The sequence below is a fragment of the Mauremys mutica genome, chromosome 4 (assembly GCF_020497125.1).
Source record: "Mauremys mutica isolate MM-2020 ecotype Southern chromosome 4, ASM2049712v1, whole genome shotgun sequence".
Classification (NCBI taxonomy): domain Eukaryota; kingdom Metazoa; phylum Chordata; order Testudines; family Geoemydidae; genus Mauremys; species Mauremys mutica.
This window is the reverse complement of record NC_059075.1, coordinates 30610093-30631579: the sequence shown is the minus strand read 5'-3', so window position 1 is coordinate 30631579 and position 21487 is coordinate 30610093. Positions and strand designations below refer to the sequence as shown.

Below are 21487 nucleotides of genomic sequence, written 5' to 3'. Positions count from 1 at the left end.
ATGCTTGGTACATTCAAAGGCTCCTTTTGACTTCAGGGAGGGGTTTTGGTGGGTGAGAAACACAGGGTCAGGCCCAGAATGACTTGCTGACAGTTCTCTGTGCAGCTATACAGGGGACCTAGCTCTCCTCCTGTAAGGAGCTGAGTGCCTCACTTCCCATTGATGGCAGCTGAAGGTTAAGGCATTCAGCACCTTTTTAGCTCTGGCACTCAGTAGCAGAAGTACACCCTCCACTAATCTGCAGGTACAAGGGGAGGATTTGGGTGTAGCGCAGAGGGTTTGCAAATAACGGAGTCCGTCCATGTCATCTATTCTGTTTGGTGCATCAATGCATCCAACTGAAATGTTACTTCACAACTTTTTAATTAAGCTTTCTCTACAGGTGAGTCACATTGAATGAAAAACTAGAGAGTGAAAGGATACATTGCTCTTATTTCCTGTATTGTCAGAAAACCTGTTTCTAATTGTCCATGTGATTGGCCATTCACTTCTATCTCACTTCACAGGTAGAACTACCCATGGAACATAGGTATGTTTTCATGATCCAGATGTTACAGACCTGACCTAGTGCTAATCTAAGGCATAGGAGTGAAAGGCCTCTCCTCAAACAAATGGTAATGAGTGTGTGTGTGGAGTCTTCCCTCGCAGGGAGCTGTGGGGTTGAGTATTTTATAAAGGGAAAAATCTTTTCTGGAAAGCAAAGCCTTCCCTCCAAGAGAGTGACAACAGTCCCAGCAGAAATCCTGCATCCCACCCCTGCAGCAGCCAGCTCTGGTTTTTAGCCTTTATTCATTTATTTCCTAGGCATTCCAATATGGCTTAATAACATCATCCTAGCTCAGTGCAGGTCTCCCAGAATGCCTCTAAAATATCAGGGAAGCTGAGCAACCTTTCAAATCTTGGATTAAAAACAGAAATGCTGGGTTTCATTCTTTTTACTCTTGATTTGCTAAATCAACATAATTTGCAGAATTTTGTGTACAAGTGAGAAAGCAGGACCCCAATGTTCCACATGGGATCATGACTGAGGGGAAAGCACATGCAAGGAAGGTTACTGTTAATCATTTCCTTATTCCCCTGCTTAGTTAATAAGAGAACATAACATAAGAACGGCCATATTGGGTCAGACCAAAGGTCCATCCAGCCCAGTATCCTGTCTACCAACAGTGACCAATGCCAAGTGTCCCAGAGGGAGTGAACCTAACAGGTAATGATCAAGTGATCTCTCTCCTGCCATCCTTCTTCACCTTCTGACAAACAGAGGCTAAGGACACCATTCCTTACCCATTCTGGCAGATAGCCATTAATGGACTTAACCTCCAAGGATTTATCTAGTTCTCTTTTAAACCCTGTTATAGTCCTAGCCTTCACAACCTCCTCAGGCAAGGAGTTCCACAGGTTGACAGTGCACTGTGTGAAGAACAACCTCCTTTTATTTGTTTTAAACCTGCTGCCCATTAATTTCATTTGGTGGACCCTAGTTCTTGTATTATGGGAACAAGTAAATAACTTTTCCTTATTCACTCTCTTCACACCACTCATGATTTTATATACCTCTATCATATCCCCCCTTATTCTCCTCTTTTCCAAGCTGAAAAGTCCTAGCCTCTTTAATCTCTCCTCATATGGGACCCTCTCCAAACCTCTAATCATTTTAGTTGCCCTTCTCTGAACCTTTTCTAACGCCAGTATATCTTTTTTGAGATGAGGAGACCACATCTGTACGCAGTATTCAAGATGTGGGCGTACCATGGATTTATATTAGGGCAATAAGATATTCTCCATCTTATTCTCTATCCCTTTTTGAATATTTGCTTTTTTGACTGCCACTGCACACTGCGTGGACGTCTTCAGAGAACTATCCAAGATCTCTTTCCTGATTAGTTGTAGCTAAATTAGCCCCCATCATATTGTATGTGTAGTTGGGGTTATTTTTTCCAATGTGCATTACTTTACATTTATCCACATTAAATTTCATTTGCCATTTTGTTGCCCAATCACTTAGTTTTGTGAGAACTTTTTGAAGTTCTTCATAGTCTGCTTTGGTCTTGGCTATCTTGAGCAGTTTAGTATCATCTGCAAACTTTGCCACTGTTTACCCCAGGGGTAGGCAACCTATGGCACGTATGCCGAAGGCAGCACACGAGCTGAATTTCAGTGGCACTCACACTGCCCAGGTCCTGGCCACTGGTCTGGGGGGCTCTGCGTTTTAATTTAATTTTAAATGAAGCTTCTTAAACATTTAAAAAACCTTATTTACTTTACATACAACAATAGTTTAGTTATATATTACAGACTTATAGAAAGAGACATTTTAACGTTTTTAGAAGGTATTACTGGCATGTGAAACCTTAAATTAGAGTGAATAAATGAAGACTCGGCACAGCCCAGAACCTTCTGAAAGGTTGCCGACCCCTGGTTTACCCCTTTCTCCAGATCATTTAGGAACAAGTTGAATAGGATTGGTCCTAGGACTGACCCTTGGGGAACACCACTAGTTACCCCCGACATTCTGAAAATTTACCATTTATTCCTACCCTTTGTTCCTTGTCTTTTAACCAGTTCTCAATCCATGAAAGGATCTTCCCTTATCCCATGACAACTTAATTTACAAAGAAACAAAGGCTTGAGTCTGAGCCGCCAGTTCCTGAGTACTTATTCCCAGCTCTGACACACAGACTCCCCTGAGCAAATCACTTAAGCTCTCAGTTTGATTTCCCCAATCTTTAAAATGGGGGGTTAAATATATTTAACCATCTCACCAGGGGTGTTGTAGGGATGAGTAAGTATCTATAAAGTGGTTTATAGAGGGAGCATGCTAGATATTGTTGTTATTAACTTCAGGCCATGAAGCTACTTTATCAACAGGGAGTGTGAAAAAACAGACACCGCTTTACGTCTTGTGTAATCCTGCTAAAGCCAGAATTTGGACCAATTAGCATCTCACTGCCAGAACAAGGACTTAAGAACAGAATTTTAAAGGTATTCAACACTGCGAGGTCTAAGTCCCATTTTGAAAGTGAGACTTAGGCTCCTGAGTTAGGCATTGCAGTGCTGAGCAGAATAACCCCTAAATACCTTTAAAATCCGGGCCTGAGTCCCTTTCTTTATAATTAGGCTTACAAAGAACAACGGCTTAACATACACTGCACGTCACATGTTTTTTCTCTCAAACACAGCCCTTTACATCTGTTTAGTGTAAATTAAAAAACAAATATTTTCCAGGGAGGTTTTTTCCTTCCAAGAAATATTGGCTGGACTCTCTCATTTAAACAGACTGTGGGGACACTCATGAAAGAAGTTAGCCTAACTATTCTTTTTCAATTAAGCAAAATAAAACAACAAAAGGAAAATGAGAGCGGGGGAAAGAACAATGGTGTAACAATTTTCCAATAATACTGCTCCATTGTGGATGGATCGCTCCTATCTGATTAGATTCAACAGTGCTCATGAGGAGGTTTCTTGTTTCTTTAAATCTGTAGCAAGCAGGTGGGGCTGGAAAATGTTCGGGAAAGTTCTTCAGTAAAGCAGGGCAGGAGAGGTAACGTGCTTAAGTACCTTTTGAATTAAAGTGAGCTATTTGCTGTATCAGGGCAAGAATAGATTTTGGAATAATGCTATTTTATTTATGCCAATAAAGTTCCTTGGTGAGTGTTAGAAGAAAGCAACTCTTTTCTGTGGTTCTTTACCATTGTCACAGAACAGTTCTAATGTTTAATCTATTTCTTTAATACCAGTATGAGAAAAAACATACACCACCATTGATTTGTGTGTGGTTTCTTGCTTTTACCCTCCTGTTTAACTGAAATTAGGAAAAGATGAATTGTTCTACTGGATTGGATAGGTAGATATATCCTACTTCTAACAGTGAACCATATTTGAAACTTCAGAGGAAGGCATATAAAAAATAACACATTACAACGAATGATTTAAAGACAGTTAACCCCCTCCCCACATCCAATCACTGAAGACAGTTACCACTGCAGCTGATTCCATCCGCTTCCAGTTCATAGCCAGGATCACAGCGACAGAGAAAAGAGCCGTATGTGTTGACGCAGTTTTGCACGCAAGGGTTCTGGGTTGTACATTCATTCACATCTACGGGAAACCAATACTCAGTTTATCAATGACTTCTCCCAAGGCACTGCATCTAATTAGTTACTATTACAATCAAACATTAGAAAGGACTTAACAGTACAGGCACAGCAGTCTCTTGCAAAGGTTTGACTCAGTTTGTATTGTTATTGGTATTTAAGGCTGATGAATTGTAATGAAAAAAGTGGTTGGAAACCCAGTCCATTCTGTATGTAAAGCAATTGGGAACACTGTCCCTAATGCTGTTGCTGAGGCACTAGATAGCATTGAATATGAGATCAGATAGTCTCATATTTAACAAATCTGCCAGCTCTTGAACCTACCCCTAGTGAGGGAAGAGGGTCACTTACAACTGAGACTTCTTGGGGAAAAAGCTGCTTGATCTGTCTAAGATCAGAAAATAACAAGAAAGACTGGGATAAACTATTTACTGCAGATGCTTCCTTGTTTATCTAGTAATTATAAGAGTCTCCGACTGATTTAATCTGAGCAAGACCAGGCCAAAAGCAGCAGGATAAATCTAGGGAATGCTGATGTAATGAGGAAATGATCCTTATAGAATCCTGTGGCTACCATAAAGTAAATAGTTTCTTTTTAGGACACTTGCAACTCCTGGAATGTCTTTATCCCATTAACGCTGGGCCATTCCCTGAGCAGCTGCTTTGAAGTATTTTACTGTTCAAGAACAGAAATATAACGTTGATCATGAGATCACAGAGGCTCTGATCCAGTAAGGCATTTAAACACATTGGAGAGGAAGAATGGTCCAACAGGGCATTAACCTGGGACTTGGGAGACCTGGATTCAATTTCCTGCTCTGCCACAGACTTCCTATGCGATTTTGGGCAAGTCACTTCATCTCTCTGTGTCTGTTCTCCATATGGAAACTGAAGCTAATGGTACTGTCCTACCTCACAGGGGTGTCGTGAGTATAAATACAGTAATGATTAGAAGGTGCTCAGATACTACAGTGATGGAAACCATATGAGTACCTTCAGGAACGTTTACCCTGCAAGCTGAAGTTCCAGCATGAGGAGGCATACCTGCAGGATCGAGTTAGCATGCTAAAACAGAATGCGGTTGTGGCAGACTACCCTGAGTATGTGCCTAACAACTTGGATGTACTTGGGGTGGCTAGCTACTCACACCACAGTGGCTACACTCTATTTTTAGCACACTAGCTGAATCAGAGCTAGCACAGCTGTGTCTCCTCCAGCTCAAAGTGTAACCATACCCTATAACAGACAGTGCAACACATGTGAACTCGGCAGGATATTCATGTTCTTAAAGTTACACACACACTTAAGTGCTTTGCTGGGCTGGGGTCAACACTGCAGTAGTTATTGCCTGTATACAGTACCTTGGCATGATCGTCCATCATCATTAAGGGTAAAACCTGGATTGCATGTACAGGAGTAGGAACCAGGTACATTGGCACACAGCTGCTGACAGTAGCCATAGCGACATTCATCTATGTCTAAAAATAAAAGAAGATTCAAAGTACAGACAAGATTGTAGTTGTAATTGCCATACATAGCATTAGATAAACTCATATAACCATAGGACTAAAATTTACTCATAGCGAGGGGGAAAGGGATTAATATATGATATTCTGACTCCAGAACTCGAACAGCTAAATTCCAGAGTATTTGGATGGAAGGTTGTTCAAGTCCATCTCTCCCCAAGACAACACAGCAATACATTTTGTTGTAAATAGCTGAAATATAATTATGGGAGCTGATTGGTTCCATGGTGTAAATGATTCTGCTCAATGTGCTACATCATCAAAAAGCCCATGTCACACACCCTCCGTAGCTACTCTCGATTTGTGTCTATTAGAGTATAGCCCAAAACATTATACTGTTTTTTTGTAATGGTTAGGTTGTAATCCTGGTCACTTAGACACACATATCAGCGCTACTTACATAGTAAGGTGAGCAGAATTTAACCCCAAAAGCTGCTTTTAGTCTTAGAGGTGGCAATCTTTAAATATTTTTATCATCCTGAAAAACTATTTTTATTGAGCTGTTTTCACTGGCTTATGAGGAAACTTTAAAATATAAGAATTCATAGTGTCGCTAAAATAACAGTTTTTTTGTTGAACTGCAGCATTAACAATCATTGCATTTGACTGTCATGAGCAAGAGGCAAGACTGAAAGACACAAGCATAATGTAAATGTACTCTCTGATGGCACTGGAACCTAATAAACATGATTATGAAAGTTAGGAAGAGCTTTACTCCTTGCTTCAGAGCAGAAATAAAACACCTGATGAATTGTCTCTTTTGTGGCTATTCATTTTCTTTTGGATCAGCTGCCTTCTAATTTATGGAGTTTGTTTTTTGGCTGTCCTCAAAACTTCATATCCTTCCAATAGTGAGTTTATGACCCTGCTTAGATTTTTCTTTATGGGTGATTCAAATAAGCTCTCAGAGCAAATACTGCACTGATATTCAACTTCTATCTCTAGTGACAACCCAAGCCTTGTAGTGACAGCAGATGGGAAAGACGGTATTGGAAGACGTTCCCTATATGAGTGCTTCCTGTAAACAAGGTCATGGGTGAATGGTTTATTCATTCTTCTCTCTCTCTCTCTCTCTGTTTGTTTGAGCTGGAAAGCACTGCTGTGTTTGGAAAAACTATAATTATATAAAAGTCTGTGGTGATCTGGAAAAATAACTCAGTTTGATGAAAGCTTAACAAATTTGCACTTGGATAACCAGACCTGAGCTTTCTCAAAACTGCATCCCTAAGACACTGTGGTGGAATATTAAATGATAACATCCAGCCAGTGAAACACTAAGGTAGACATAGAAAACCAGTCAAACAAACACTTCCTTGAATGAGAGGGTGATTCTTGGCTGAATGTCCAGTGGCAATGAGAACCTGCAGCATTCGTGGGGTTCAGTGGAAATTGCGGGTGCTGACCACCTCTGAAAAGAAGACACATGTTTCCAGCAACTTTTGAAAGCTGCATTTTCTGAATTTGATTTTCTGGGTTGACTCTTGCTCCCTTACTCACAAGGGTATAGCCACTGGGCCTGAGTCTTCTCTCTGCCATACCAGTTCCATGCTGGTGCAACTCCTTTGATGTGAATGTCCAGTGGCGATGAGAACCTGCACACATGTTTCCAGCAACTTTTGAAAGCTGCATTTTCTGAATTTGATTTTCTAGGTTGACTCTTGCTCCCTTACTCACGAGGGTATATCCACTGGGCCTGAGTCTTCTCTCTGCCATACCAGTTCCATGCTGGTGCAACTCCTTTGATGTGAATGGAGTTCCACTGGCAAAAGCCAATTAGACTTCTTGTCTTCCATCTGTTTACTAAGGTGAGTAAGGAAAGCAGGATTTGCCATTTATGGTATCAGTTATATCAGAAGTATCTCCAGAAGCTCCAACACATGTGAAAATCAGAATACTGATAGTTTCAGTTTTGTCTGTCACACATAAATGCACAAATAGCAGTTCATTGTTTGTCATTTATCATGTACTTTTTGGCATAATATAGGCATTCTCTGATGTCTTACTTCAAATTGGTTATGTTCCCGGTTTGGATTTTAAAGCAGAAATTAGGTGTTAAAGACTATTTTATACAATGGAATATTTGAATAGTTTGAATATTTAGGTGATTTTATATGACCATGAAGAATAGACAACACTGGGTAGCTGCTAGCTAGCTATATCCAGTTTATCAGGTTTAAGTTTTTGGGTTTGAGTGGCAATTTTGTCAAAGAAATGGCTCAGGAAGCTAGGTTAAACAGGACAAAAGTAATGGAAATATGTTTAAAAGCATTAAGGGGCATTGATTTTCACCTTTAATAGATTTATTTTCTGTTTTAGTCCAATACCAAGATGACCCACATACCAGTGACAGGTGTGTCATATAAACGTCTCGCTAGATAGGTTAAGCCCTAATCCTGCAAAGTTTTATACACATTCTCAACTTTAAGCACGTGAGTACTCCTGTTCTCCTCAGTGGCACCACTCTCAGCACTGAAAATTTAGTACATGCTTAAGTCTTTGCAGGATCAGGACCTACAGGTTTCCAAGCCAGGGACTTTATTTTTGTAGGAACCCTTTTCCTGATTGGCTCCTCTTGGCACCACTGTGTAACTACTGTGCTGGCACTTACTGGCTAAATGTTAAATAGCAACAACAACAACAATTTGGTTAGACAGATGTGCTGTTCTTACTAACAGTGAAGAAATGTACCAACAGAGACTGCCTTTGTAAACTCAACCCAGCCCTCCAAATACTTTTAAATTATCTCTTTTTTTGCCATGTGCCCAGTGGAAATGGATTCTCCAGGGCCTATGGAAAAGTAGAGAACTGAGAAGACTCTTTGACATTTTTGGAAAAATGCAGAGGAGTTTTTTCAGCACAGCTTTTCTTGTTACATCTCTGCATTGCTTTGTGGTGATCTTCCCCATCCTTACTCACAGTTACCTAAATCAACCACTGAGATGTTATTGTCTCTTTAAAACAGCATAAACAGATACTCTTGGGCAAACTCACCTCAGCAGGGCAACAGCTATGGTCTCTGATACTTACACCAAGCACCAAAGTGCTTGAATTCTGACTCAGGGCCAAATCCTGGTTCCTGCACATAGCTCATGTACTTGGGTTGTGCACAAGGGAACTACATGGGGATCATCACATACCGGGGCATGGTGCAGAACACACACACAACCCCATGCACAAGATTAACCCAGTGCATCCATAATATCACAGATCACTCGCTAGCCCCAACTCCCCCCCTAAAGAGGTATGCTGAGGAGTCACACAGAAAGTGCATAGGCTTCCTGAATGGCCTATCTGTGACATCTTCTACCCCAGGAGGCAGAATTACTCAATTTCCACTGAACATAGGGTTTTCTGAGGCCCTTACTAAACCAGAGAATTTAGCACTATGCCTTTTCCTTCCCAGGTCTCTAGGAGAATAGGAGTTACAGGAACCTGCTCTAGAATTAAAGGTGCAGGGGACTTGATAACTTCATATCACCCCCGGGTGAGTTACACAGCAGCTTTTAGCAGCAGTTAAAAAAGCAGCCATGCAATCCTCCATTCCAACTGCTAGACAGGAGGAGGAGATGAGAAATAAATTCCAAGGAAAATGAGCAGGAAAATCCCATTCTCCTTCCAGCTGAGGTGGAGTGACACTGAAGTCCCATTTTGGAGAACAGATGGGCAAACAGCCTGTGCTGAGAGGGGAAAAAAGCAGGGAGAGAGTGTAACAAGAACATTAAAAACACATTTGGTCATGTCTCTGACTTAGATGAATTGGCCTAAAATTAAAGCCCATGTCAGTGCCTGTGACTACTGACTGAGGGGAATGGGTGGGGGAAGTGGTAGAGTTTGCACCTTTGCTGCTGTTGCTGTTTGGTAGGGATTGGTTTTTCACATTGTAGGGCACTGCAGACACAGAGATTGACTCTCTGCAGCTGACAGAGAGAAGAGCTCTGAATCTGCTGAAACAGCGCTGGTTTCAGACTCACATGTTTGCTTGTGTCCAAGATTTTCCAGTGGGTTCACTGCTCTGTTTCTTGATGTTATTGTTACTGAGCTCCTGCTCTCTAGTAATGTAAGCGCCTTAGGTCAGGATTGTGACCATGTGGAAAGCACATGTTGCTGGTATGTCATATTTTTATGAACTAGAACATACAAAAGGGGCTGCTTTCATAGTGGCAGTCAGTAACATGGATGCCAGTCATATGGCATTGCCATTTTGTTGCATGTGGGAGTCTTTTTGCCAAGCATACTATTGGCACTTAACAAATAAGAAAGATGTTAGTTTTCCACATAGGTCAAGGTTGAGCTCTGTATTTGACCAAGACTCTCAGTGATGTCAGTTCAGCTCTGTACCACCATCTGCACACACCAGAATCCTAAATTGTCCAAAACGATGGAAGATTTTGAACACAGAAGAAAATATGAAAATTATGGAATTTGGGAGACCCATGATAACAATCCAACTTTAATTATCATCAAAACATTGGGGAGACAGAAAGAGACCAGAATTATGACTAAAATGAATTCGGTTAATCAGATGGACACTGATTTTCCAGAATCACTGTAGAGCAGTGGTTTTCAAACTTTTTTTCTGGGGACCCAGTTGAAAAAAATTGTTGATGCCTGTGACCCAACGGAGTTGGGGATGAGGGGGTTGGGGTGTGGGAGTGGCTCTGGGTTTGTGGGGGGCTCAATGCTGGGGGTTAGGATGCGTAAGGTGCAGGCTCTGGGGTGGGGCCAGGGATGAGGGGTTTGGGATGCAGGAAGGGGTTTCAGGTTTGTGAAAAGGGATTGGGGCATTGGATTGGGGCACAGACTTACCTCTGGTGGCTCCCGGTCAGCAGCACAGCCGGTGTGCACCGCAGACCACACTGCACCCCTGAAGTGGCCAGCGGTATGTTTGGCTCCTGGGCAGACGCGAGTGACTCTTGCCCGCAGACACCGCCCTTCCCCCCTCAGTTCCCATGGCTGGTTGCCAGCCAATGTGCATGCGGAGCCGATGCTGTGGGCAGGAGCAGAGCGCGGAGCCCTGTGCCCCCCCACCCTCTGGCTGCTTCTGGGGCACAGCGTGGTGTCAGAAAAAGTAGGCACTAGCCTTCCTTAGCTGGGCAGCACCATCGACAGGACTTTTAACGTCCCCGTCGGTGGTGCTGACCAGAGCAAGGTAACCCAGCGCCTTACATGCCACGACCCGCTACTGGGTAGCAACCCATTGTTTGAAAAACACTACTCTAGAGAATGTATATCAACAATCCAGAAGAACATACCTAAACACTGGCCTTCTAAGAGCCAATAGCCCTCAGTGCAGGAGCAGGTGTATCCTCCTTCAGTGTTTATACAGATCTGGGTGGGGTTACACTGGTGTGACTCGGAAGCACATTCATCAATATCTGAAATACAGAAATGTACCATCAAAGCTTTATATAATTATTAAAACAAATGGTGAGTTTATTTTAATTGTATGGACACTTGAAATATATCAGAGGATGACTCTGAGAAGAAATCAAAGAAAGTTGAACATACTCAATGTTTGAGGCATTGCACAGAAATTCATAGAAAACTCCAAGTTTCGAGGTGCTGAAGTCAGTGGGGAAGGTACTCCACACCTCTCAGAAGGTGCTCAGATCCCTGCAGGATCAATCCCATAAAAGTGATTGTTTCCTAGAGTTGATCAAAAAAATGGAATTTCCATCGCACCAGACATTTTTGGTGGCTCCATTGCAAAGACTAACATCAACCTACCCAAAACAAAACATTTCATTTCAATTTCCCTGATTTCTGGTTGAAAATTTCAGTGAAACCCTATTTTCCAAGAGGAAGAAGAGCTCTGTGTATGCTTGAAAGCATCTCTCTCTCACCAACAGAAGTTGGTCCAATAAAAGGTATTACTTTACTCACTTGTCTTTCTAATAGGAAAATGTTTCACTCAAAAAACATTAACTAGCCTTACTGATTTCAATGCATTTGGCATTTTATTACCACCTTCTTTGGGGTTATTTGTTTGTTTGCAAATAATTCGATATTCATATAAACGGAGATACTGTAACCTAATTGATTAAAAAACTGCATTATTGGAACCCTCAAGTTGACCCCAACACCTTGGCTGCTGGTGCTCCCCAATCCATTCTCTGCGATGCCTCAACACTTTGGGAATTCTAGCAGATCATAGAAAATGAACGTCTCCACATCCACCAGGGCCTTAACAATGTCCCTCACTGCCACTTGAAGTCCCAAAGCCCTTTTGGATTCATGTGTTTAACCTTCACCAATGCAATTGCAACTCTGAAGTTTGGAAAGTCAAATAGAGTTCACAAGAAGTTACAAACACCCAGTGCAGAAGATCCCTGGCTTTGATTTTCTGTGAAGCTCATGGGCAACCCTAAACCACATCTGCACAAACCATGGCAGATGCAGATACTTGCTGCACAAATGGAAAATTAAAGACTCTCCAGTGTGCAACTGCGGTCACCCAGAACAGACCACGGAACATATAACAACTCAATGCCTGATTCACAAATATGAAGGCGGCATCACAGCGATACCCTCCGCTAATCTTGACGCAATTATCTGGCATAACCATCTGAACGTAAAATTATAGTTGTTGCTCTACATCAGCATACAAAGAAGATTGATTAAAAATGCCTTTCAGAGTCATAAGTTCAATTTGAATCCCTCCTTGTCTGATATCTTTCCTAGTGTTTCTGGCATTGCGTTTGGCTCTAGAGATCAGAAATGGAATAGTCAGATGATAAATGGTGACATTCTTTCAGCCAACTGAGATATCTATGTTTTATTGATGATTTTTAAATTATTCTTGATTCCATCATACTGTGCGCTGGCCTTTGCTGCGTTATCATGTCATCATACTGGTGCTACTCCCTCAAACCCTCCCTTGCTGTTTTGTTAACCCCAACTTTATTGTGTCATGACTGAAATCTGCTTGTAAGCTGGGGGTCACACTTTCCACAACTATCATATGTTATTTGTCTTAGTATATTGAGAACCCTTGGGGTAGGGCTTGTATATTCCTCTGCACGTAGACTGCACATTGTGGGTACCAGCCAAATACAGATAATAATTATGGTAATGTGTTTTTCATCAAAATGCATTCCGTTTTTTACTCCCGCTTTTTATTTTAAAGGCAGGAACGTGGGACCCTAGCAGCCATGATTGCTGCTGCCCACAGTAAGTTCTTGGCGAGGCTTGGCCCTGCGCCTCACAAAAGGCTGCATTCAGGCCATGCCCTCGTTCCATGCTCACAACTCCCAGTGCCATTAATGGCAGAGGCACTGTGTGGTCCAAAGTGCGGCCAGGAGGAGGATCTCAAGGTATTATGTGGTGCAAATAGTGTTTGAAGAGTATTTGTTATATCCTTGGGGGCAATAGTTTAGGAAGAAATCACTGGAGACACAGAGAGCTGTAAACCTTGAAGCAGCCATTTTATTGCCACTCACAGAACTAACCAACAGCCAGCCAAAACTGGCTGGGCTATTCCCTAATAATCTAACTCAGTTGCCATAGCAACACAAGATTCTGTTACCACAACAACCAAATACACAACAATATTGATCTTCCTTCACTGTTTTCTCTTCATTCTTTATGCACAGTAGCTCCTCTACCCCTTTACACTCAGGTTCTTGAAGCAGGTATAAGACTTACCTTCACCTAAAGCAGCGGGCTGCTCTGAAATCAGCTCTGTTCTATGCGTTGGCCTTGTGAGGAGATTGCTAAAGAGTTACATGGGATGTACCTACTTCTAGAAATGAAGGCATCACTGCTGTTGTCTCCACTACCTACTGGGAAGAGTCCTTAGCTTACTTTCAAACCATAGTCTTCCGCCGGGGTAGAGGAGACAATTCAACCTCTGTTTCCATTTGAAAGCAAAATTTGGACAGTGAGGGCTATGAGCAATGCTTCTGCCACCTTAGGAAAACTGGCCAATTTCCACTTCTACTAGTGTGCAATCACCCACCCAAAACATTTTGCTGCCCCTTATATTTTGCTACCCATGGGGGGGGGGGGTCACCTGATTGACTTGCATGGTAAGGCTGGCCTTGCACACAGAAAGCAGGTATGAACTGCAGGGGGCAGCAACATAATGGACCATGGAAATTGTAAACATTATGTGCAGCTTCATAGGCCTGGATTAGGCCTTAATATAAACATTCAACTTTACGTTCCACCTCACTGGCTGGCTTCCTCCAGGGCAAGCCCCACCGATGATGCACATTTAAAACTTTGAAAGCCCCAGTCAGTGGAATAAAATAAATATTATTTGGCAAGTTGCCTTCTCAGTTCAAATACATAGAGTAATTCCAGTATAATATGTAATGCTCATGTCTGCCAGTACGTATTTACATGGCGTTGGCTTGTTAAGTGATGGATGACAGTTATACCCTGGGAAAAATATCTGCCCAGGAATTTGGTAACCATTGCCTATATCCTTGAAAGAAGATGGGGCAGGGAGATGGCAGGGGCAGAGGGACTGGCAGCACTGCAGCACACCTGTTAGCACAGAGGCACAGGGAGTGAGAACGCCATATCATCTCTCACATTGGTGCTCTGATAAAGATGAAGTTAAACATTTAATAGGGAAAAAGCAAACCAACCGGGGCAAAAACTACCTATAAAACATAGTGACCCATAGACAGGTTGCCCATACTGAATACATTGGACTTAAATACCTGCAGGAAAAATACATTCAACCACACCAAGGACATTCTTTGGCATCCTTTGGCACAGTGGAAAATTAAAAGTAAAAGTCATATAACTAGCGCATTCTGTGAAAGTCACTTCCTTTTCTAGTTGGAGAGCATGTTATTTCTATCCCATTCTCAATACAAGGGCAAAGGGCTAGGTGCGTGCTCCCTGGGCTTTTTCCTGCTATCTCCACACATCATGATGTATATAGAATCAATAATACTTAACACTTTGCTAGTGATTTTCCTTTCAAGATACTTCACAAAGTATGACCTAATTAATGAGGGGATGGTGAGTTTTGTCGTTAAGCCACTGGACTGGGACTTGAGGACATGGACTTAATACTCTGCTTTAGTGCAGTCCCCTTGTTATTTTGGTCAACTTATTTAGGCCCCATCCTCAAAGGTAATTGGGCATCTAATGTGCATTTATTTCAATGGACCTTAGATGCCTAAATACCTTTGAGGATCTGAGCCTGAATCTCTCTGGGCTTCACTTCCCATTTGTAAAGTGAGGCTAATAATATTTCCTCTCACACACAACTTGTCTCTCTTGTTTGTTTACACTGCAAGCTCTTTAGGGCAGGAATTCTCTCCCCCTCTATTCAGCACCTGTGCACAATGAGGTTTGCTTTTGAATGGCCCCTCTAAGTGATACTGTAATACTAATTATAGTGATAATCCTCATAGAACCCTGTAAGATGGATAAACATTACTATCCCCATTTTACAAATGGAAAAATTGAGGCCGAACAGTTCAGGACTCAGAAGTTCCTTGCTCTCAATCCTTTCGCTTAGACCGCACTGTCTCTCACGTGTCTCAAAAAATGCAGGAGCTGATTTCCTAAGATATGGTAAGTGGCAATGCAAGTGATGCATCAGAACGCAGGATCGAACTGTAAATGAGGATCCACAGCTATTATGCGTCAAGTTCCCCTCCAAAAGTTCAGCGAAGTTCAAAGGCTCTCTACCAGCATAACTATTGCTTGTTCTGTGCTACACACAGTATTTATATCCCATCCACATGGAATACCTGAGTTCAAGTCTCTGAGCCAAATCAGGCAGTGCAGGGATTTGAAAACAGGTCTCACATTTCAGGTCAGTGCCTTATCCACCAGGATTTGGGTGGGGTGGGTGTCTCTGGTTTTTCACAAGAAAGGACTGACCTGGCTTAGGTGCCTGACTCCAGGAGAACTCTGACCAGAGACAGGCACCTAAAGCCCAGATCATGGAAGTTAGGTGTCTAAGTCCCTTTGTGGATCTGGACCTTAAATACTGCCTCAATCCTCTGCATTTTACTCCTGGCTCAGCTTAGGCAGCTCTCTACTCAATGTGTGCTGGTTTCTGAGAATCTCTTTCTTAGGCACCTAACTCTCCCCATGCATTGTCTAGGGGAGCTTGGGCACGTAACTCAGGGCCAGGGATTACACTGGGCAGCAACGTCTCTAAAGAGTTAGGTGGTGAGACACTGAGGGTTGCAGTGCTTAAGTCCCCTTTGTGAATCGAGGCCCGGGGCTGCTGTGGGGATTGGTACCTTGGAAATCAACATTATAGTATAATGAATAAAATGTTGTATTGACGTCCATAATTCAAATGAACATTAACTCACTGGGTTTTTATTTAAAAAAGCAATGCATGCAAGCATGTAAAAATATATATGTTGTAAATATAAAAAGGAAAACATAGCAATCAAACAGGATGCTGCTACCATCCCTCCCTAATGATGCTACTCCTCAACAGAATGCATGATGATTATTTTCATTTCTATGGCCTCGGGTGCACAAAGAACACAGGATTGGGTCCAGGATCACTTGTAACAACAATATAACAAGACACAACAGCATAGAGAGAAAACCCCTGATAAAAGGGTTCGGAAGAATAGGATAATGTCAGTTTAGCATTATACAAAATCAATGTAGCCCATATTAAATGGATTAAAAACTAGTTAACTGACAGATCTCAAAATAATTGTAAATGATGAATCATCAGACAGTGGGAGTGTTTCTTGTGGGGCCCTGCACAGCTCTGTTCTCGGTGCAGTGTTATTTAACAACTTTATTAATGATCTGGAAGAAAATATTAAATCATTGGTAAAAGGCCAATGACACAAATTGATGTAGTAGTAATAATGGTAGGGCCAAGTCAGTTATACAGACTGCTTGGTAAGGTGAGCTTGTGGAACAACCCGTGTTAACAGAGACATATGCAATTGCGGTCATACATCTAAGAACAAAGAACCCATGTCATTCCCACAAGATGGGATTCTTGGAATATCCTGGAATGCAATGACACTGTAATAGATCTGCTATAGCTCAGTCACAAACCAGGGGCTTGATGTAGAAATTATTGGTGATGTTTTACAGTTTGTGCGATGCAGGAGGTCAGACTAGATTATCATAATGGTCCCTTCTGATTTAAAATTCATAAATCAATTACCATGAGAGAGGCATATTATCTACCTAGGTACCCAGGAGCCCCACCACCATTATATCTGAGCTCCTCTGGAGTAGTCAGAAATAGACATAACAATCACCCTCTCTTTCTTCCTTCTAAGCCTGGAAAACTTTGAAAAATCAGAAAATGCTGATAATATTGTTATTCTAGAAGGTGTTAATGGCTTCCCTCAATCCTACACCTGGTTAAAGCCAATGGATATTCTAAGCACCCTTCTTTCAGGCTAATGGGAAGGAGCAATTAAACCCCTTATTGGAATGAGGTAGCTGGAGACAATAGAAGCTACTGCCATAGGCAATTGGCAGCATGGCTAATCCTCAGCAGGGCTCAGTCATGTAGTCAGAAGTAGATCTCTGGAACTAGTTACAAACACTGGACCTAGGGAATTATTTTAGCAAGTGTTGTACGTGTGTGAGAAAGTTAGAAAGCAGGAGAGGCCATCATGAGAGGCACTGAAATGGAACAGTGATATGGAGGGATTTGGAGATCCCCATTTCATATCATACAGCAATGGGATAATATCAATGCCCTTTTACTAGAAGCATGTCCCAAGACACTGAAATAATTAATATTGTGGTTGTCTGTGCAACTCTGGATTCCAACTGCAACCTCTTTCAGCTACCATTGCTGATGCAATAGAAACTGTCGTCCACTAACTAACTTTACAGCAGCTGGGAGTATTCTATCCAAGTACTTATCTGGCTCACATCACTATAATATTCAGTGCGGACCTAGGAGTCCTGGGGAGAAATACTTATATAAGTGTCATACATTATAACACAAAATTGACATTGTATTTATTCAGCTGAATAAATACAATTTGCTGCTGATGAAGATGCTGGTGTTTGTTCTACGGCATTCAGGGAAACAGGACTTTGTGCACAATCTTTGTAAATGAACAGGGCTGCACCCAAGAAACATCTGCTAATGGAAACAGCTTATTAAGGCCCTGAATATTGTCTAAACTGGTCAGGTCAAAGGGACAACATCAACAATTTTTATTGAAAAATTCTGGTTCTGAGAGAGGGCCAATTTTGGAAGAAAAAAAATCTTTTCATACAAAAAATGATTAGCTCCTCTGCTGATGTTTGTTTTAGAGAGAGAAAGAGTGTGTAAGTGTGTGTGACTAGGTGTGGCCCAGTCATAAGAGGGGGGATGCTCTGCATAGCAGTGGATGTATGTTATAGAGAAGACAAGTGCAGACTGACTATCCCTTCTTCTAGATGTTTTGATTCAGGGGTGTTTTATTTCTCCTCTCCCCCCGACCCCCGCCGGCTCCCACCATTAAACCAACATGGCTATGGGAGCTTACACGGGTTCTAGGGAAGCATCTTCCAATGTTCTTGCAACAAGTTGAGGGGCTGCAGGTTCCCAGCATCATTTCCCACCTCCCTAACTAACAGAACTGGTTTGGTAATTTAAAACACTGGCAGCTCACTTTTAGAACAATAAATAGAACGAATGTCTTCTTGTTGTTTATAGGAATAATCACAAGCCAGGACTAAACAGACGAGCTCTGGGACATGAGTATTGGTTCCAAGATTATTTGGAACAAAGCTCTTTCCCTAAATGTCTCCACCATTCCTTTTTTGGACACTGAGGAAAATAATTTCCTTGGTAGTAGATTTTTACACAGTGAAATCACATGTTTTCTCAGAAGGTTTTTTTCTCATGATAATTACAGTTGATAAGAAAGGGGAAAATAACAATGCCACATTCCTAAAGTGCAGACTGAAGCCAACTTCAAACTGCTGCTGTGTGGGGTCAGTGCTATTTTCCAAGGACAGCCAGCCCAGCTGAGACTGGAAACTATCCAAGACCAACTCCCTATACACCTGTTTAATTGCAAATTTCAGGGTCTGAGAACTGGCCCTTGACAGTTGAATTCATTTTAGCTCTGCATCCCATTTACATTATAGTAACAGTTGATTGCTAGGGCTAACACAGTTCTATAGATAGATGGGCAGCCTGAGTTTGGACACTGAATATTGGTAATCATTAATGTGTAGCACTGCTCCTACTGGCTAATATAAGAACTGCTTGACTGTGTGTCCTAGGCTCAATATCTCTGACAGCTAATGGAGAGTCTCCTTTAGCTAGCACCCTTTCAGCACTGCAGAAATAATGATGATAATAAGCAATAGCTCAATGGGTGAGAGGCTGTGTTTTCTGCTCTGCTGCTGGCGTTCCTTATATTACAATGGTGCTTGGAGGTCCCAACCAGGGTAGGGCCCATCGTGTACAAATGCATGACGAGAGGCAGTCCTTGCTCACCAAAAAGCTCACACTTGTGCAGTTCTGTGTCGCCACAGATTTGTTATATCAAGATCAGAAATTATTTGAACCCCATGTTGTCCGGGAAGATTTTTGTCTAAATAAGAGTATGTAATAAACTGGCTAGAGCGCAGGCATGCCATTAGTCTGGAGTAGATGGAATCAGAATAGCCTCTCTGTGTGTTATAGCTCAAGTGCTAGTGGCCTAGTTTTGGAGCACAAGGATCTTAGTTATTTCCCTGCTCCCTCGGTGAAGTTCTGAGTAGCCACAATGTGACAGAACAGTAGGGAGCAGGATGTCCTGTGGCGGTGGGGAACATTTATTATAATATTCAGTGTACCAATCCCATTAAATTAATTAGCAGAAAATTTGCATCTCCATCTTTTCATCTTCATCAGCAACAAATTGTATTTATTCAGCTGAATAAATACATCAATTTTGTGTCATAATGTCTGACACTTACATAAGTATATCACCGCAGGACTCCAAGGTCTGTACTGAATACTACAGTGATGGGAGCCAGATGAGTGCTTGGATAGAATACTCCCAGCTGTTGTGAAGTTATTTACTGAACGACAGTTTCTATTGCATCAGCAATGGTAGCTGAAAGAGGTTGCAGCTGGAATCCAAAGTTGCACAGACAACCACAATATTAATTATTTCAGTGTCTTGGCACATACTTCTAGCAAAAGGGCATATTATTCCATTGCTGCATGGTATGAAATGTGGGTCTGAACACACAGAAAGACCAACCCATATAGAAAAGTCCTATAGAACTCAACAGAAAAATGTTAACTTTCCTATAGCTTTTAATTATAGCTTTACTATTTAATTCTATAGCATGGTTTTAAAAGAACCTATCGAAACCTCTGTTAAATATATAGGATGTTAGAGTAATATGTATAAAACCCGTTTACATTTCCATAGACTCCTATTGGCTTAATCACCTATTGAATTCTATAAGACTTTTCCATTAGGGACTAGGACATGAGAAAAGGGTGTGTGTGTGTGTGGGTGGGTGGGTGGGTGGGTGGGGGAGAGGCGGAGAGAACAGATTTGCTATTACTGCTCTCAAGCCCCAGGGAGCCTGGAGAAATCACTAGCACAAACAGTCCAGCCAACTGATTTAGCCAATTGGTGGTCAGTTTACATTTCCTCTAATGAGTGAACTTCTTGACCGCACATTTTAACTGAATCATTAAGAGCTCCTTTTCCAAGAGTTCCTTTGGCAGGCTAAAGATGATAGAGGCTGTTGATAGATCACAATAGCCAGTGGAAAGGGGAGTAGACATATTTTTAAGTACAGTTTATCAGAAGAAACCAACCCAAAGGAGATATTAAATAGAAATTAAGGTAGTCAAGAAAACAGATGTGTGCAAATATCAAGTTGCAAGTAATGATAATGATATCTTTCACCGTGATGGACCCTGCCACTGAAATGCAGCCGCCTCTGGGGAGAAATGTGCCAGCTGTTTTAAACATTGTGCAGGAATACTACCTAGCCATTTAGCTAGATATTAAATGAGTGATTCCATTAAAAATGCAAGAGAAACTTCAGGTATGCAGGATGTAATTACCCACATTGGGAATTCAGTCTGGATGTTGAGGCTACATTCCCAGAAAGTGCCATGGGGTCTTTATTGTCCACAAGAGATCAGGACCTCAGGTACAGATGCAAATAACAGAGGCCACTGTAATGCTGGAAGTTCCCGCTAACACAGTGGTCCTCAAATTGTGGGGTTCTCCCCCTAGGGGAGCACAGGCAAACATTTGGGGGGACATGGCAGGGCCCAGGTCTTAGCCTTGGCCTCTGGACCCAGCTCTGTTCCTGGACATGGTCCCACTTCTGGCCAAGGCCACAGCTCCAACCGTGGCCCCAGCCCCAGCTTTGGAGCCTGGCTCCACCTCCGTTCCCAGCCCTGGCTCTGGCCCCGGCCCCAGCTCCAGCTCCTGGGGCCAGGGCACGGACAGACTCCATTACAAGTAAGGGGGCAGGGCGCAACAGAAAAAGTTTTAGGACCATTGCTCTAACACCATGCTGAGAATTGGCTATGTGATACCTAATCACAAACTTACTTCTCCCAATACTTTGGTTTTAGTTGGAGATATCCCATTCAGGGACTGACGAGATCCAAAGTTATGTAGTTATGAGATGTAAAAGGTTCCCAGCCCAAGGTGCTATGGCTGTAGATAGCTTCATCACACCCCTGCTCTGTGCAAGCTACATTCATCTACGCTGAAGGTTGCAATGTTTTGTCTTCCTTTGGCAATCTGATACCGCTTGCCCTGAACCCAGCTGATAAAACCTCCGTCAGTCAGTTAGCATTTTGCAGGGTTCTAAAAGGGATAAATAGCAGGTAATTCTTTCAGGAAAGAAGGAAAATAACATAGCAGCACCCACTGTGTGTTTGCAGGGAGGGTGGCGAGACATGCTCACTTCTGACTGGGAAGCAGC

The 21487-nt window shown here is 42.2% G+C and overlaps 1 protein-coding gene across 2 annotated transcripts in view; it reads right to left on the bottom strand.

Moving 5' to 3' along the window:
* FBLN5 (fibulin 5) overlaps positions 1 to 21487 on the bottom strand; it is a 79088-nt gene that overhangs the window by 13615 nt on the left and 43986 nt on the right. For both annotated transcript variants that reach the window (XM_045013493.1, XM_045013492.1), the window contains exons 5-7: positions 10873 to 10995; positions 5456 to 5572; positions 3979 to 4098 (exon numbers count right to left, since the gene is read on the bottom strand). In XM_045013493.1, coding sequence (XP_044869428.1) covers positions 3979 to 4098; positions 5456 to 5572; positions 10873 to 10995 — 360 coding nt within the window. The remainder of the gene's footprint in view (positions 1 to 3978; positions 4099 to 5455; positions 5573 to 10872; positions 10996 to 21487) is intronic.